General features: G+C 57.6%; 1 protein-coding gene across 1 annotated transcript in view; it reads left to right on the top strand.

Annotated features, from left to right (window-relative positions):
- The window catches only part of CACNA1C (calcium voltage-gated channel subunit alpha1 C), a 471,172-nt gene that overhangs the window by 445,170 nt on the left and 11,834 nt on the right, over window positions 1–14,168 (top strand). Inside the window, exons 36-44 of the mRNA XM_081249321.1 lie at window positions 685–850; window positions 1,410–1,537; window positions 2,178–2,274; window positions 2,584–2,686; window positions 7,093–7,194; window positions 9,218–9,345; window positions 9,690–9,824; window positions 11,721–12,079; window positions 14,018–14,146. Of these exons, the coding sequence (XP_081105447.1) occupies window positions 685–850; window positions 1,410–1,537; window positions 2,178–2,274; window positions 2,584–2,686; window positions 7,093–7,194; window positions 9,218–9,345; window positions 9,690–9,824; window positions 11,721–12,079; window positions 14,018–14,146 (1,347 nt within the window). The remainder of the gene's footprint in view (window positions 1–684; window positions 851–1,409; window positions 1,538–2,177; window positions 2,275–2,583; window positions 2,687–7,092; window positions 7,195–9,217; window positions 9,346–9,689; window positions 9,825–11,720; window positions 12,080–14,017; window positions 14,147–14,168) is intronic.

The raw sequence follows: 14,168 nt of genomic DNA, 5'->3' as shown, positions 1-14,168 counted from the left end.
GCCAAAAAAAAAAGAAAAAATTAAAAAAATCTATGAGGGGATGGATGTGTTAATTAGGTGGGAAGAATCCTTTCACAATGTGCACATCAATCAAATCATCATGATCTACGCTCTAGCGTGCAGTTTTATTTGTCGATTCTGCCTCAATAAAGCTGAGGAAAGAGCTGCCGAGTCTGTAGGGCAGTGACGCCAGGGGCGCCAATCGGGCAGACGCTTGGAGAACAAGCAGCGCTCAGTAGGGTGAGGACACACCTGCCGTCCACTGGCACCTCCACCCCGAAGCAGGCGTCTGACGGCCCTGTGTGGTGACTGCAGGCTCCTTCGTGACAGCAAGACAGCAAAGAAAGGAAAAGCCATAGCAGGGCAGTGGGGTTTTTTAATGGTATATTCATAGAGGATCTGCCGCAAAGGGTGAATGAACCAGAGCTAAAACGTATCCCAATGGCTAAATCTCAAAACTTAACATGGATTGCAAAAGGAGGGCCTTTGCAGAAAAGGTGCAGTTTGTTATCTTTCACAGAAAATGTTCAGACATTCAAAACAGTGCTGTATGGTTTCCTGTGTAGTCGATGTATCAGCACTGGGGGGCTGACAAACCCCAGACTCAGTTTAGCGGTTTCCCCCCCAACCGGGGAGGAGAGGGAGGGGCCTTGTGAGCCGCTCTGGGGCGTGGTCTCTCACCAGGTGCGCCACCGGGGAGGCGTGGCAGGACATCATGCTGGCCTGCATGCCAGGCAAGAAGTGCGCCCCCGAGTCGGAGCCGGGCAGCAGCGCCGAGGGGGAGACGCCCTGCGGCAGCAGCTTCGCCGTCTTCTACTTCATCAGCTTCTACATGCTCTGCGCCTTTCTGGTGAGCCGGGCGGGACCCGTGACCTCGGGTGACAAACGTGCAGTCCCAGGTCGGCCACGCCCTGCGTCTCTCAGCTCACGCTCAGGGGTGCCCCATCTGGGAGGCCGGCCTAGAGGGCTGTGTCCCTGGGACGGTCCAACCGCACTGAAGGGAGGGGGCGAAGCTGGACCAGAGTGAGCTCAGCCAGCAGCCTTCTCGTCCGTTCTCAGCTCTTGTCGTGGTGGCGTTGTCCCCGAGGACAGGAGGCCACTTAAACATTTCTGGCAGTTTGATGAGGAGCGAGGGGAGGGTGGGGGACAGTCACCCCCAGCCCTGGCAGCCCCGCCTGGCGGCTGGGTGTGAGGGAAGCTGCCAGCCCACAGGTGGGGTTCACCTGCACAAGCCCAAGAGGAGCTGGGTCAGGTCCTCATCCAAGAGAGCCGCGTTCCAGGGGCCGGTGTTTTCAGTGGGCCACTTGGGCTGTCTTCAGAAGCACTGGCTTCTGCCGTGCGTGGCCTGCTAACCACGTGTGCTGGAAGGGCCTCCGAGGGCATCTCCCCGCGCTCTCCGTTCCCCACAGATCATCAACCTCTTCGTAGCTGTCATCATGGACAACTTTGACTACCTGACAAGGGACTGGTCCATTCTGGGGCCCCACCATCTGGACGAATTTAAGAGAATCTGGGCGGAGTACGATCCTGAAGCCAAGTAAGTCCCCAGAGGGAAACCCAGTCCCCAAAGCAGCAAGGGGATTGCGTGACCACACCTGTGGACGTGGGTCAAGATGGGTTAGCGCTGGGTGGATCCACAGCAAACACTAAACTGCACAGGCCACAAGGGTCAAGTGTCAGGGCCAGCAACAGAAGGGCTTTGGCTGAGTCAAGAACATGCCTGCTGTTTTCAGCTGAACAGGACAGGAGGGCCTAGTGTTGGAATAACCAGTAGGTACTCGAGTCAGGATGTCCGGGGCCAGGCAGATCCTGCCTGCCTTTCTGCCATAGGTCCATCAACCCAGCCACCACATTTGGTTGACACTCTGGAAATACCTTTTGGTCAGACGGTGAGATCATTGAAGCAGGAGTAATATTGAGAATTTCATTGCCTACCAAAATCCCTTCCACCATGAACATAGCACTGATGGAAAATTGTTCCTTAAAAACCTAAACACGTGTATATACTGGTTTTGGAGTTTTGCCATGCAGTTTTGCAACTCAGCACCAGTTTCATCACTCGGGTCCAGCCGTGGAGAGTTCCTTCTGCAGGGGGATCCCCCGCCCTGGGTGCATGAGTCCTGGGCTACTGGCCGAGACCGCCGCACTGACCTTCCCCCTGCTCCTGCCTCTTCTAGGGGTCGCATCAAACACCTGGATGTGGTGACCCTGCTCCGGAGGATTCAGCCCCCCCTGGGCTTTGGGAAGCTGTGCCCTCACCGCGTGGCTTGCAAAGTAAGAGATGAGCTGGGCTCGTGGAAGACACGACCTGGGAGGGACGATGCCTATTGTGACCTTGGTCAGGACGTCAAGCCTCTACGGGGATGAGGACAGTATTTTACGAGCCTAAAGGAGCCAGAGCCAGAATAGGCGTTAGGGGTCCTTCCCATAGTGCGTTCTCAGACTCTGAAGGAAACACGGGGGGACACACGCACACGCATTTCGAGGCACCACCCACTTCGGCATCCTCCTGCCTCGGGGGTTCTGTGGGAGGGCCCTTCGGGAACCGGCTGCTGTGATGACCATCTCCCCCTGACCCCGCAGCGCCTGGTCTCCATGAATATGCCCCTGAACAGCGACGGGACGGTCATGTTCAACGCCACCCTGTTTGCCCTGGTCCGGACGGCCCTGAGGATCAAAACGGAAGGTAAGGTCATCCGGGGGCCCCGGGAGAGCCACCGGGAGACCTAGCAGACCAGCCGGCTCCTGCGGGGTGTCAGAGCCTCAGCCCGGCAGTAACTGTCCCCTCTGGGGTATTAGCGGTGCCAGGTCTGCTCGTGTGCCCTTTGCTCCTTGAATGGCCACCTTGCCTGTAGTTTTTAGAGCTCATCCTGGGTGTCACCTCAAAGTCCTTGGGTGTAGTTCAGAGAGCAGGAGATGAGTGTTACCTGAAGCGGGGCTGAGCCCCTTCACAGTGGGATTTCACTGGCTGCACGTGGGTCTCAAGTGTTCAACTCTACCTTGCAAGTTAAACTCCTGTGTCGGTCGGGAAGGGGTCAGAGCGGACGTGGTGACTGGGGCTGAGGTCGGCCCTCGCGCGCCTGCATGCAAGTGCTCAGCCAGCCGGCAGGTGGGGGTCCGAGCCCCCGTGCTCCCTCAGGGCCCCATGCTCCTCATACGGGGCTCCCTCACGGGGGGCGCCATGCTCCCCCGTGTTACCTGGCGGGAGGGACCGTCTTCCAGGTTGTACGACAGGGACCTGCGGCCAGCAGCTTGGCTTCGATGGCCCGCTGTCCTTACAGCTGACTGGTGCTCCTGAGCTGCTCTGCAAAGGCTACAGGTGCACCTGACGAGATGCAGCTGCTTCTCAAAAGCTCCCAGCTTCCTCCTGCGATTCGCAGAGTTGGAGCTTGTTTGAGACGCTGAGTCCCAGTCCCAGCCCCGAACTCGGAACGTGCATCCTGCATCAGCCGCAGGGGATTCACGTGAGCAAAGTCTGAAACCCACCGGCACAGTAATTAGAGGAAACTCAGGTGGGACCGGCAGTGTCGCCTTTCCCTTCTGATGTTTGGACCTCAGAGCCTCAGGAGGCTGGAGCCCTGGGCGGGGCAACAGGGGACTGGACCCTGATATCGTGTGACGGTCAGCGAGTCTCTCTCTGCCTCAGTTTCTTCATTTGTAAAACAAGAAAGGTGGGGACGTGTGGAATTCAGTTCAGGGGACAAGCCAGGAGGTGCCTTCTCTCAGCTAAATCCTTTCAGAAAATAACAGAAACATCCTAGATGAAGGAAAATAACAGGGCCAGCAAGATGCATGTCAAAATAATGAGCTAATCTTTAAAAAATATTGTAAAAGTTCAACTTCTGCTGCTGAACTAAAAAGAAACTAAGGCTGAAGAATATGCTCTCAGTAGCCAAGGCCATAACTCAATCTGAAACAGGTGTGAACAGGCCTATTTCTGCCGACAAAAGGATGGAACACACATTTTGTGTATGCGTGTGTGTGACTAGAGGGAAACCTGGAAGGAAGTTTGCTAACATGTTAGCCTTGATTGTCGTGAGCGGTGGAACCAGACGTGACTTCACTTCCTTTACCTTCTTCCTTTACTTTTCCAAATTTTCCACAATGACTGTGGTTACAGTTCCATCCAGGAGGGAAGGTCTTCTTTTTCAAGGAGGGAAGATAAAAGACTCCTGGAAGGAACGTGTTGTGGTCCTTAAGTTTTGATGTAAAGTGAGGATATGAATTTTCATCCCGTGGAGGAACGAGAAGCACTGACGTTGGAGCCATGGCTCAGCACCGTCAAGATGCTCGTCAGAGCAAACCAAGTCCCAGACAAAGAATCTTCAACCTTAGAGCCAGACACGCACAGCCCATCCTGAGGAAACACTCCCCCGAGACCAGGGGAGAAGCCAGCCGCGCGGGGACTAGTCAAGCCAAGAATTAAAGGAAACTTCAAACACACAGACATTTGTCCGCTGAGCAGCACCGCCCCTGTAGCTCAGAATTCTGCATTGTTCACTTTAAATTCTGCTAGATGGGTAGATCTCATGTTCAGTGTTCTTACCACCATAAAATACAATTTAAAAATAAAAAAAGGGCAACTTCCCTGATGGTTCAGTGGTTAAGACTCCGCACTTCCACTGCAGGGGGCACAGGTTCCATCCCTGGTCGGGGAACTAAGATCCCGCATGCCACGCAGCGCGGCCAAAGAAAAAAAGGAATAGTTCCCAAAGGGCCCACAACATCAACTCGAGGCAAACCTTCATCAGAGACAAGCACCCTCCCCACCTGCAACAAACATGTTAAACTCTTAAGTCCGGGAGACAAAGGTGAGTTCTTAGAAGCAACTACAAAGAAACTGGAGAAAGCCTCTAAATTTGGGAGACTAAGTCCCACATGGTCCTTACCCTTCAGGCTGTGAGCTGGGATATTTGGAGAGAAATTAGCACCTGCTCAAGAGAACCAGCAATGTCCCAAGCCCCATCAACCCAGGATACAGAAGGAAGATGTCCTGAAACACTTAGATGACATGAAGCAAGGGTTATGAAGTTCGAGGTTACATAGATCACGGTGAGAATGAATTAAGGCTTGGAGAAAAGTGACAGACCCTTTTGGACGATGTGTCATTGTGCAGGTCTGTCGTAACAAGTTATCACAAAGTGGGGGCTTCAAACAACAGATATTCATTCTCTCACAGTCAGGAGGCCAGAAGTCTGAAGGCGCGGTGCCAGCAATCAGCGGGGTGGGTTCCTCCGGAGGTGCGGAAGGGGTCCGTCCCGGCCTGTCCTGGCGGCTGGCAGTGCGGGCAGTGCTGGCCCCCCCAGGCACGTAGCTGGGTCTCTCCGGTCCCTGACTCCGTCTCCCCCCGCCCCCCACTGTCTTCTCTGAGCATCTCTGTGCATCCCCTCCTCTTATGAGGACACCAGTCACATTGGATGAGTGTCGTCCCCTCCCCCAATGAGCACGACCTCATCTCAGCTAATACACCTGCGAAGATTTCTACCTACAGGCCGCCTAAGGTTCCAGGTGGGTGTGAACATGGGGACACCATTGAGCCCGTGGCGGAAGACAAGTGTATCTGAGCATCGTGTCAATCAGGGCTCCCACTGCACGTGTCGGGACCCGCCGGCCACCTCCCCGGCGCCGGCCTCTAAGCCCGCTGTGCTCGCCCACTGCCGTGTCACCACCCACCCAGCACCTCCCACTCTGAAGGTCCGGAGTCCAGCCATGGGGCCTCCAGGCCAAAACCAGACTGTTGACCCGGACATGTTCTCTTCCCGGGGCTCGGGGAAGAGTCCACCTCCGACTTGCTCAGGCTGTCGGCAGACTCACTCGCTGCAGACGCAGGACCAGCTCTCGGCTGTGCCCCTCGGCCCCCGAGCCCCGCACGCAGCCCTGCGCCTGCCCTGCTCCCAGCCACGGAGGACTCTCTTGTCTTTGGCCCCCGTCATGAATTACTTTTGTTTGTTTTTTGCTTTGTATGATTTTTTATTGAGTCATAACTAACATGTAACATTACATTTGTTTCCGATGAACAACATAGTGAGATCCCGTATTTGTATTTATTGCAAAACGATCGCCACAAGTCTGGTTAACAGCCATCACCTCACAGTTACAATGTTTTTCTTGTGATGAGAACTTTTAAGATCTACTCTCTTAGCAACTTGCACATATACAGTACAGTATTGTTAACTGTAGTCCCCATGCTGTACTTTACATCCTCAGGACATATTGATTTTATAACTGGGAGTTTGCCCCTGAGACCCCTCTCCTTGTGAAGAGCTAATCCACTCCTGGGATTAGCTCAGGCCCCACTGGACAGCCTCCCCATCCTAAGGGCACATGTGCCGTATAACATAACCCGGCCGCAGGGCGCAGGGTAAGGCCCAGAGTTCATGGTCCCAGGGGCCATGCAGAGCACGTGCTTGGTGGTGGCGGGAGAGAGCTGGGGGTGTGTTAGACCCCCGCAGCCCCCCAGTCCTCTCTTACGGCTGCGGGTCTCAGCTTTCCTCTCCCAGGGCTGTAAGGCCAGTATCCCAGAGCCGCACAGAGAGGCACCTAATTAAGCCTGTTTTGCCAGTGGAGAAAGGAGACCCAGAGAAGCCCCCAACCTCAGGACCCCCTGTCTTCTGGTTTCTGCTTCCACGCCAAGGTTTTGCCACCTCCTCCCAGCAGGAGACTCAGCAAAGGGCTTTGACACAGAAACCCCCGAGCATGGATGCTCCATGTGGGTCTGCAGGGGGGACCACACTTCCTTCCAGTCGCCCACATTTCCCTGGCGGCCCAGGGGGAGCCCCTGTGGCCGTCCAGCTCGATCCAGCCCCAGCAGTCTCATGGGCCTCAGGGGCCCCCTCAAGGAGAAGGAGGAACAGCGAGTGGGTGCAGGGTTGCCCTGGCGGCCGAGCAGCAGGTGGGGAGGAAGGGGAGAGAGGCCAAGAGGGGACGGAGGTGGACAGCGGGAACCCCGGGGGGGAGGATGATGGGGCTGACGGGTCAGAGCCGTTGCGGGCAGAGCCCGCGGGCCGCGGCCACCACTCCCACAGAAGGACCAACCCACGGGAGGCCCTCAGGGGCAGCTGGTCAGTCGGCCTTGCGTCTCCCTCCCCACAGGCAACCTGGAACAGGCCAACGAGGAGCTGCGGGCCATCATCAAGAAGATCTGGAAGCGGACCAGCATGAAGCTGCTGGACCAGGTGGTGCCGCCTGCGGGAGGTGAGTCACCCCACCCTGGGCTCATGCGAGTCCTGAGTCCAGGCTGCAGGAGGCCTGCCCTTTCGGGCTGGAGCCTGGTCCAAGCCTGAGGTCACAGAGGAGGCCGAGCTAGGCCCCCTGATGCCTGGAGGTTTGGCAGAACTTCAAGGAAACTCTGCAAAGTAGAGCTTTGCCCATAACCTGCTGGGCTGGGGGCTCTAGGAATGATGGGGTCCTGGAGACGGAGCCCCCCGGGGCGCCCCTTCCTGTTCCTTCCAGGGCAGTGTTTGTCGACTCTGTCAACTGTCCTCCGTATACAGTTGCCAAAGTATGAGTACAACACTTTAATATGAAATATGTTAAAATCAAATGTTTTTCAATAAATAAATACTCAGGGACAACTCAGGGGCCCGAATTTCTAGTTAACTGACCAAACACTTGTCTGCACCCACTGTCATGAATAAGTTTGTGTTTAAAGGAAACAAACAGTGTTGACATTTTGAGTTTGTCTTTTTGAAGTAAGGGCTTATGGAGTATCTTTAAGTAAGTACAGACACCTCTGGGCACACACGTGGGGTAAGTGCAGACTGATCACGGGGTCCAGCCCAGTGGGGATCACGTTCACGGAGCGGTGCCAGCAGGGATACAGTTTTCTGAAACGTGAACCCTTCTTGCTCAGGTTGAAACAAAACAAAGTGGTCTTCCATCCACCTAAACAGCAGTTATATTCCTGGGAAACTCTGGAGTATCATAGCCGTGCAGGTCCCACGTGGAGCCAAGTGAGGGTCTTAGCTCAGGTGGTTATAGCAGGAGGTCCCCCCACAGACGTCTGGCGTGACCTCGGCAGGGTGCAAAGGTAGTATTCACTGTGCTTTTCGGGACACATCCAGAGCCACGTCATTCACGCCAGCAGCATCCCCAAAGCATGGTGACAGTCGCGGTGACACTGAGAAAGTCCCATACATTCCCAAAGCACTCCTTAAAAGGGGGTGCTGCCCCTGACGAGACCCCCCCCCCCGGAAGGAAGACAGGCCTGGGGACGGGCACCACCCGGCCTGGCGTCACACGCACCATGTCCCTTAATCCTCATCACGGTTCTGTGACGCCTGCTCTAGGAGCTGGTTCTCAGCTGCTGAGTAGCTGACCCCAGGCTGGTGGTGAGAGCCCTGCGGATTCAGGACCCAGGTCCAAGGGGGCCACACTTCCCACCAGAGCCAGTCTTCCCCGATTCATGGCAGACAGGGCTCGGGCATCCCCTCCACGTGGGGCTGAGGCCCCTGCCGGCCGGACGGAAGGCAAGCAGCTGTGGGTTTGTCTGTTCTCACGCGACAGCTAGGAGCAGGGGAGCCATCACAGCCCCCAGAGGCAACCAGCAGCCTTCTCCGGGCCCTCCGCCCCGTCCTCCCCCAAGAACCGGAAGGTGGGGCAGGGGGGCTCCTCGTGGGGCAGGAACTGCTCCCCTCGGGGCCCCACTCACTTCTCACCACCCACTTCGTTCCCAAGACGGAGGCTGATTCTGTCCTCTGTCACTTGGGGAGCAGCCCAGCCATGGGGTTAGAAAGCCCCAACCAAGATGGGGGGCCTGCGCCCCTCCCACCAGCCCCTCCCGCTAGCCCTTAGGGGCCTGGGCGATGATCAGTGGGCACCGGGAGCTTCGGAATCAAAGAAGAGTTAATCAACGAGGTCAGTTAAGTAACAAATGCAAGGTGGGAAATCATTTTGACAATAGGCTACTTTTTCTGTGAAAAAAATAGGGGGTAGGAATATATTTGCTTATTTGCAGGAAGCATTTGCATAAAGAATCTCTGGGGAAATAAGAAACGAATGAGAAAGTTTATCTGATAGGAGGCGGGGGGAGAGACTCTTCACTGTACACACACCTTTTTGTATATTTTTGTCTTTTTGAACCACGTGCATGGAGAGCCTCTTCCAAAAAATTTAATTCAGAAAACTTAAGAAGGCGTGGATGCTGAAAAAGGGTTCCGGAAGCCTGGCCAAGCCCCCTGCTTATGCCCTGTCCACCCTGTCCTCCCTTTGTTCTCAGATGATGAGGTCACCGTGGGCAAGTTTTACGCTACTTTCCTGATCCAAGAGTATTTCCGGAAATTCAAGAAGCGCAAAGAGCAGGGCCTGGTGGGCAAGCCCTCCCAGAGGAACGCCCTGTCCCTGCAGGTGAGGGGTCCTCGCCCCCCCCCAGGGGGCCTGGCACCCTCCTCTCGCCTCTGCCAGGTCCGGGGCTCTCACGGGCTGGCTGGAGGCAGGTCCCTTCCTGAGGGCCCTGAGCCTTCCCCAAGGTGGATGCTGCAGGGGTCACCCTCCCCTCCTGTGGCCTCGCAGCCCACAGAGCTTGGGGAGTTGGCTGGGGGATCTGCTGACGCCCCTGAAACAGCCCCTCCCAACATGCCTTCATCCCCCGTGGACCTCCGGAGGCTGGCCTGCTGCAGGGAGAAGCACAGGGGCGGGTGGGTGGCAGGTGGGGCACCAGGTCCCTCACGCATCGTCCCCCTGGGCTCCAGGCTGGTCTGCGCACCCTGCATGACCTCGGGCCCGAGATCCGCCGGGCCATCTCCGGGGACCTGACCGCCGAGGAGGAGCTGGACAAGGCCATGAAGGAGGCTGTGTCCGCGGCCTCAGAAGATGACATCTTCAGGGTAGGGGGGTGCCCCGGCTGCGGTCTTCAGCCTCCGTAAAGCTGGGTCTGGAGCAGAAGGGTGGGCTGGCGTCCTGAATCCAGGGAGGAAGCCCTGAGTCTTCGGCAGAATCCCAGCTCCCCGCCCCAGCCCCTCCCCCCAGCCCTCTCCCATCCCTCCACCTCATCCAACACTAGTCCTTCTCAAGCCGGGGCTCCCCGGACCCGGCTGCTCACAGAGCATCACTGGCCCTTGGAGAAGGCGGGAGGGAGCTGTTTTCCTAAGGAAATGTTTTTTAGGAGACCTTCCTACATTACACATTGCAAAGTGCTGGCCTTTGGGCCACATCGAATCCACAGACCTATTTTGTTTTGCCAACATTTGAAAATCTGGCACATTCAAATAAAAATCTAGACTTCTAGCCTCTCTTGAAAAAACCAGAAGGTGTGCGGTATCAGGTAGCAGAGGTCTGGAAGCCAGTGGCAATCTTGACTTAGACCATGAGGTCTCCAGGCCCCAAAGCCCCATCCGGCCTCCTCTCTCCCCTCCTGGATACTGAGGCTGCCATCAGTTTTATATATATATATTTTTTTAATTTATTTATTTAATTTATTTTTTTTTTGCGGTACGCGGGCCTCTCACTGCCGTGGCCTCTCCCGTTGCGGAGCACAGGCTCCGGATGCGCAGGCTCAGCAGCCATGGCTCACGGGCCCAGCCGCTCCGCGGCATGTGGGATCTTCCCGGACCGGGGCACGAACCCGCGTCTCCTGCATCGGCAGGCAGACTCCCAACCACTGCGCCACCAGGGAAGCCCTATTTTTTAATCTATTTTATAAATTTATTTATTCATTTAATTATTTAATTATTTATTTATTTATTTTTGGCTACGTTGGGTCTTCGTTGCTACGCGCGGGCTTTCTCTAGTTGCGGCGAGCAGGGGCTACTCTTCATTGTGGTGCACAGGCTTCTCATTGCGGTGGCTTCTCTTGTTGCGGAGCACGGGCTCTAGGCGCACAGGCTTCAGTAGTTGTGGCACATAGTCTCAGTAGTTGTGTCTTGTGGGCTCTAGAGCGCAGGCTCAGTAGTTGGGGCGCACGGGCTTAGTTGCTCCGCGGCATGTGGGATCTTCCCAGACCAGGGCTCGAACCCGAGTCCCCTGCACTGGCAGGCAGATTCCTAACCACTGCACCACCAGGGAAGCCCCTGCCATCAGTTTTAACAGTGAAAACTAGTGCCTGCTGGAATTCTGGGGCCCTTGCACCCAGCTCTCTTCATGAATCCCCAAGCTATTTGGCTAAAAATCCCATAGCAAGTGAGACGCTACCACCCAGAACTGCGCTAAGGCCTCTCACCCTGCCTCCCCGCCCCAGCAGGCTCCCAGGCGGTGGAAACATGGGGGTGAGAGGAGCCCGTCACCCTGAGGCTGTCCTGTCCTCACCACCCTCCTCCTTGTCACTGTGAAATGTCCATCACTGAATGGCCTCAGGGACACACTAGCATGTTAGTGTGACCCCAAGAGAGCCCCAGCCTTACAGGTAGCTACTTGCCCACTTGCCTGGGACAAGGGGGGAAGTCGGGGGAAAACACTGGTTCCTGATTTGAAATCTAAGACTCTTCCAGGGGGAAGGAGGCCAGAGTGTAAGTGGTGGAGTAACTAAGTCCTTCTTATTCTCAGAACCATTTGGCCAACGCAGTTCCTAGCTCAGTGAGCCAGTTGGATTCCTTTTTTTAAATCCCATTAGAACCTTCAGGCCCCTTTTTCCACCCCTCGGCCCTCACATGCCCCGCTGCTGCAGTGAAGGGTCTCCACCCCAGACTCGGCCACGTGTTGCCCGGCGGGACTGAGCTCCCGGTGGAGAAGGGGAGGCGGCCGTGGGCGGGCCACCCCACACACACACCCCTCCGTCTCGCCTGCAGAGGGCCGGCGGCCTGTTCGGCAACCACGTGGGCTACTACCCCAGCGACAGCCGGAGCACCTTCCCCCAGACCTTCACCACCCAGCGCCCTCTGCACATCAGCAAGGCGGGCACCAGCCAGGGCGACACGGAGTCGCCCTCCCACGAGAAACTGGTGGACTCCACCTTCACCCCCAGCAGCTACTCGTCCATGGGTTCCAACGCCAACATCAACAACGCCAACAACACCGCCCTGGGCCGCTGCCCCCGCCCTGCCGGCCAGCCTGGTGCTGCCAGCGTCAGCACCGTGGAGGGCCATGGGCCCCCCTTGTCCCCCGCTGTCCAGGTGCAGGGGGCCTCGTGGAGGCTCAGCTCCAAGAGGTGAGCAAGGGGGTGCATGGGAGGGGCTTGGGGAGGAGAATTTGACCCCTCAGCCCTCCAGCTGGGGTGGAGGCTGCTGCCCAGACCCCAGCCAGAGGGCGGCCAACACAGCCTCCCGGGTCCTGCAGCCATGCTCTGGAGGCCCCGTGGCACCACTGGCCGGCAGGTGTCCCAAGGCGCACGCCTCTGGACGGGGCCTTCTCTGCTTTCTCCCCCGGAGCAGAGGGGCCCTGGCCCCGATGCCCGAGGTGTTTGCATCCTAGAGCCACCACCGTCTCCGTCCCCTGGGCCTTTCTCAAGTCTCTGCCCAAACCTGGCCTTGGGCCCCCAGGGGATGGGGCAGGTCCACCCCTTCTTCTTCGTGCCCGTCTCGTCCCCGGGAGGGGGCATTCTGGAGGCAGGAGGCCCTTCGCTGGGCGCTTGCCTGCTCTGACCCCGCGCGGGATCATTCCTGGCAGTCCTGACGGCGTCTCCCGGCTCCTGTCCCTTTCTTTTCTCCCACCCGCTGCTCCCTGGTACCCCAGGACCCACTGCCGTGATGTGCTGGGGCGGTCGGCGCCTCCTTCCACGCTCTGGGCCTCGGCACGTGCCTCATTTATGTCAGCAGCTCCGGGCTCCCAGGCCCGGGAGGATCTGAGCACTTCACCCTTAGCTGAGCTGCCCCTCCGAGTGGGACAGCAGCCGCCAGCAGCCCCGTTTCTGGGGCAGAACCCCTTTCCTCCCCTCCAGCTCAGATCCAGAAGTGATCTTTTCTAAACCCCTGGACAAGTGTCCTGAGCTGCGTTCATCCCAGAGGCCAGCTCCCGGCCGCCCGGTGTTCACGTCCCTTCATCACGCCCGCATTAGCTGAGTTTCCAGCCTGGGCCGTGTCCCGCCCATCGCAGCTCACGGCTGAGTGCGGCGGCCCCAGCTCTGGCCTCACGTCCTGCACACGGCGGCCCGTGGGGGGAACTGCTGGCCTGCCACCGTTCTGCATCCCCAGCTCACGCCCCTCCCACGCCATCAAGAGCACTCAGCGTCTCCTGTGTCAGTCACCGCGGGCAGGGCGCCATCGGTCAGGGCCTCCCCAGAGATCCGCCTGGACCCTCCCCGAGTGGCTCACAGGCCCAGCGTCAAAGCTGGACACTGACCCAGCACTCAGATCTGAGAGGATAAGCTGGAATATTTCCCAGAGGCCCCTGGAGTCTGAGCATAGAGTGGGCCCCAGCACTCAGGACCTATAGGAAGAAAGGTGGAGGGAGACGCTGAGCAGGACACAGACAGGAAGGGAGAACAGAGACCAGAGCTAAAGACCACGTGACCCAGTGGGCAGAAGACCAGGGCCTGGGGGGGAAGCAGCTCAGGCTGAGGCACGTTCTGGTGTGGAAGGTCTCCAGCTCAGGGGGACTCAGGTTTGAGGGGGACTCAGGCTCGGGGGGCTCAGGCTCACTCCCCACTGCTCAGAAGAACGAACCCCTTTGTGAGGCCTCTCCTCTGTGCTTTGCTCTAAGGAGTCAGCACCAGATCAAAACCATGTCACGTATGACACGGGGAAGTCCTCAGTGCTGCCCAGCAAATGCCCACAGGCCCGGCTATCTGCAGGAGAGGGAAGGGACCACCCCCTCGCTGGTCCCCCCGCCCCCTGAATAGTGCGGCCGGCCCTGAGCCAGGCAGGCAGACGGTGTTACTGGTGGGGACACTAGTCATGGTTGGGCTACATGACTTACCCCAGAGGGTAACTGAACCGGGTCAGAACTCAGATCCCCTTGGATCCTAACCCGGAGGCCCTTCCCCACCATGGAACCCTTATGGTTACACCTCTCAGCTCCATCAGTGGTTGTGTGTGTGTGTGTGTGTGTGTGTGTGTGTGAGAGAGAGAGAGAGAGAGATGCCTCACCTGCTGGGGCGAGGGGAGGGGCTGGCGGTTGCTGACTTTTGTCTCTACCCCTGACACTTTAGGTGCCCCTCCCGGGACAGCCTGATAGCCATGGTGTGTCAGGACGAGGCCCCTCGGGATGAGACTTGTGACCTGAGGATGGATGAGGACGCCGAGTACAGCAGCGAGCCCAGCCTGATCTGCACGGAGATGTGAGCTTTGCCCTCCCCGGCT

This window comes from Mesoplodon bidens, assembly GCF_964165515.1.
Source record: "Mesoplodon bidens genome assembly, chromosome: 11".
Lineage (NCBI taxonomy): Eukaryota > Metazoa > Chordata > Mammalia > Artiodactyla > Ziphiidae > Mesoplodon > Mesoplodon bidens.
The sequence above is the reverse complement of the archived record's forward strand: the minus strand, read 5'-3'. Positions and strand labels throughout refer to the sequence as shown.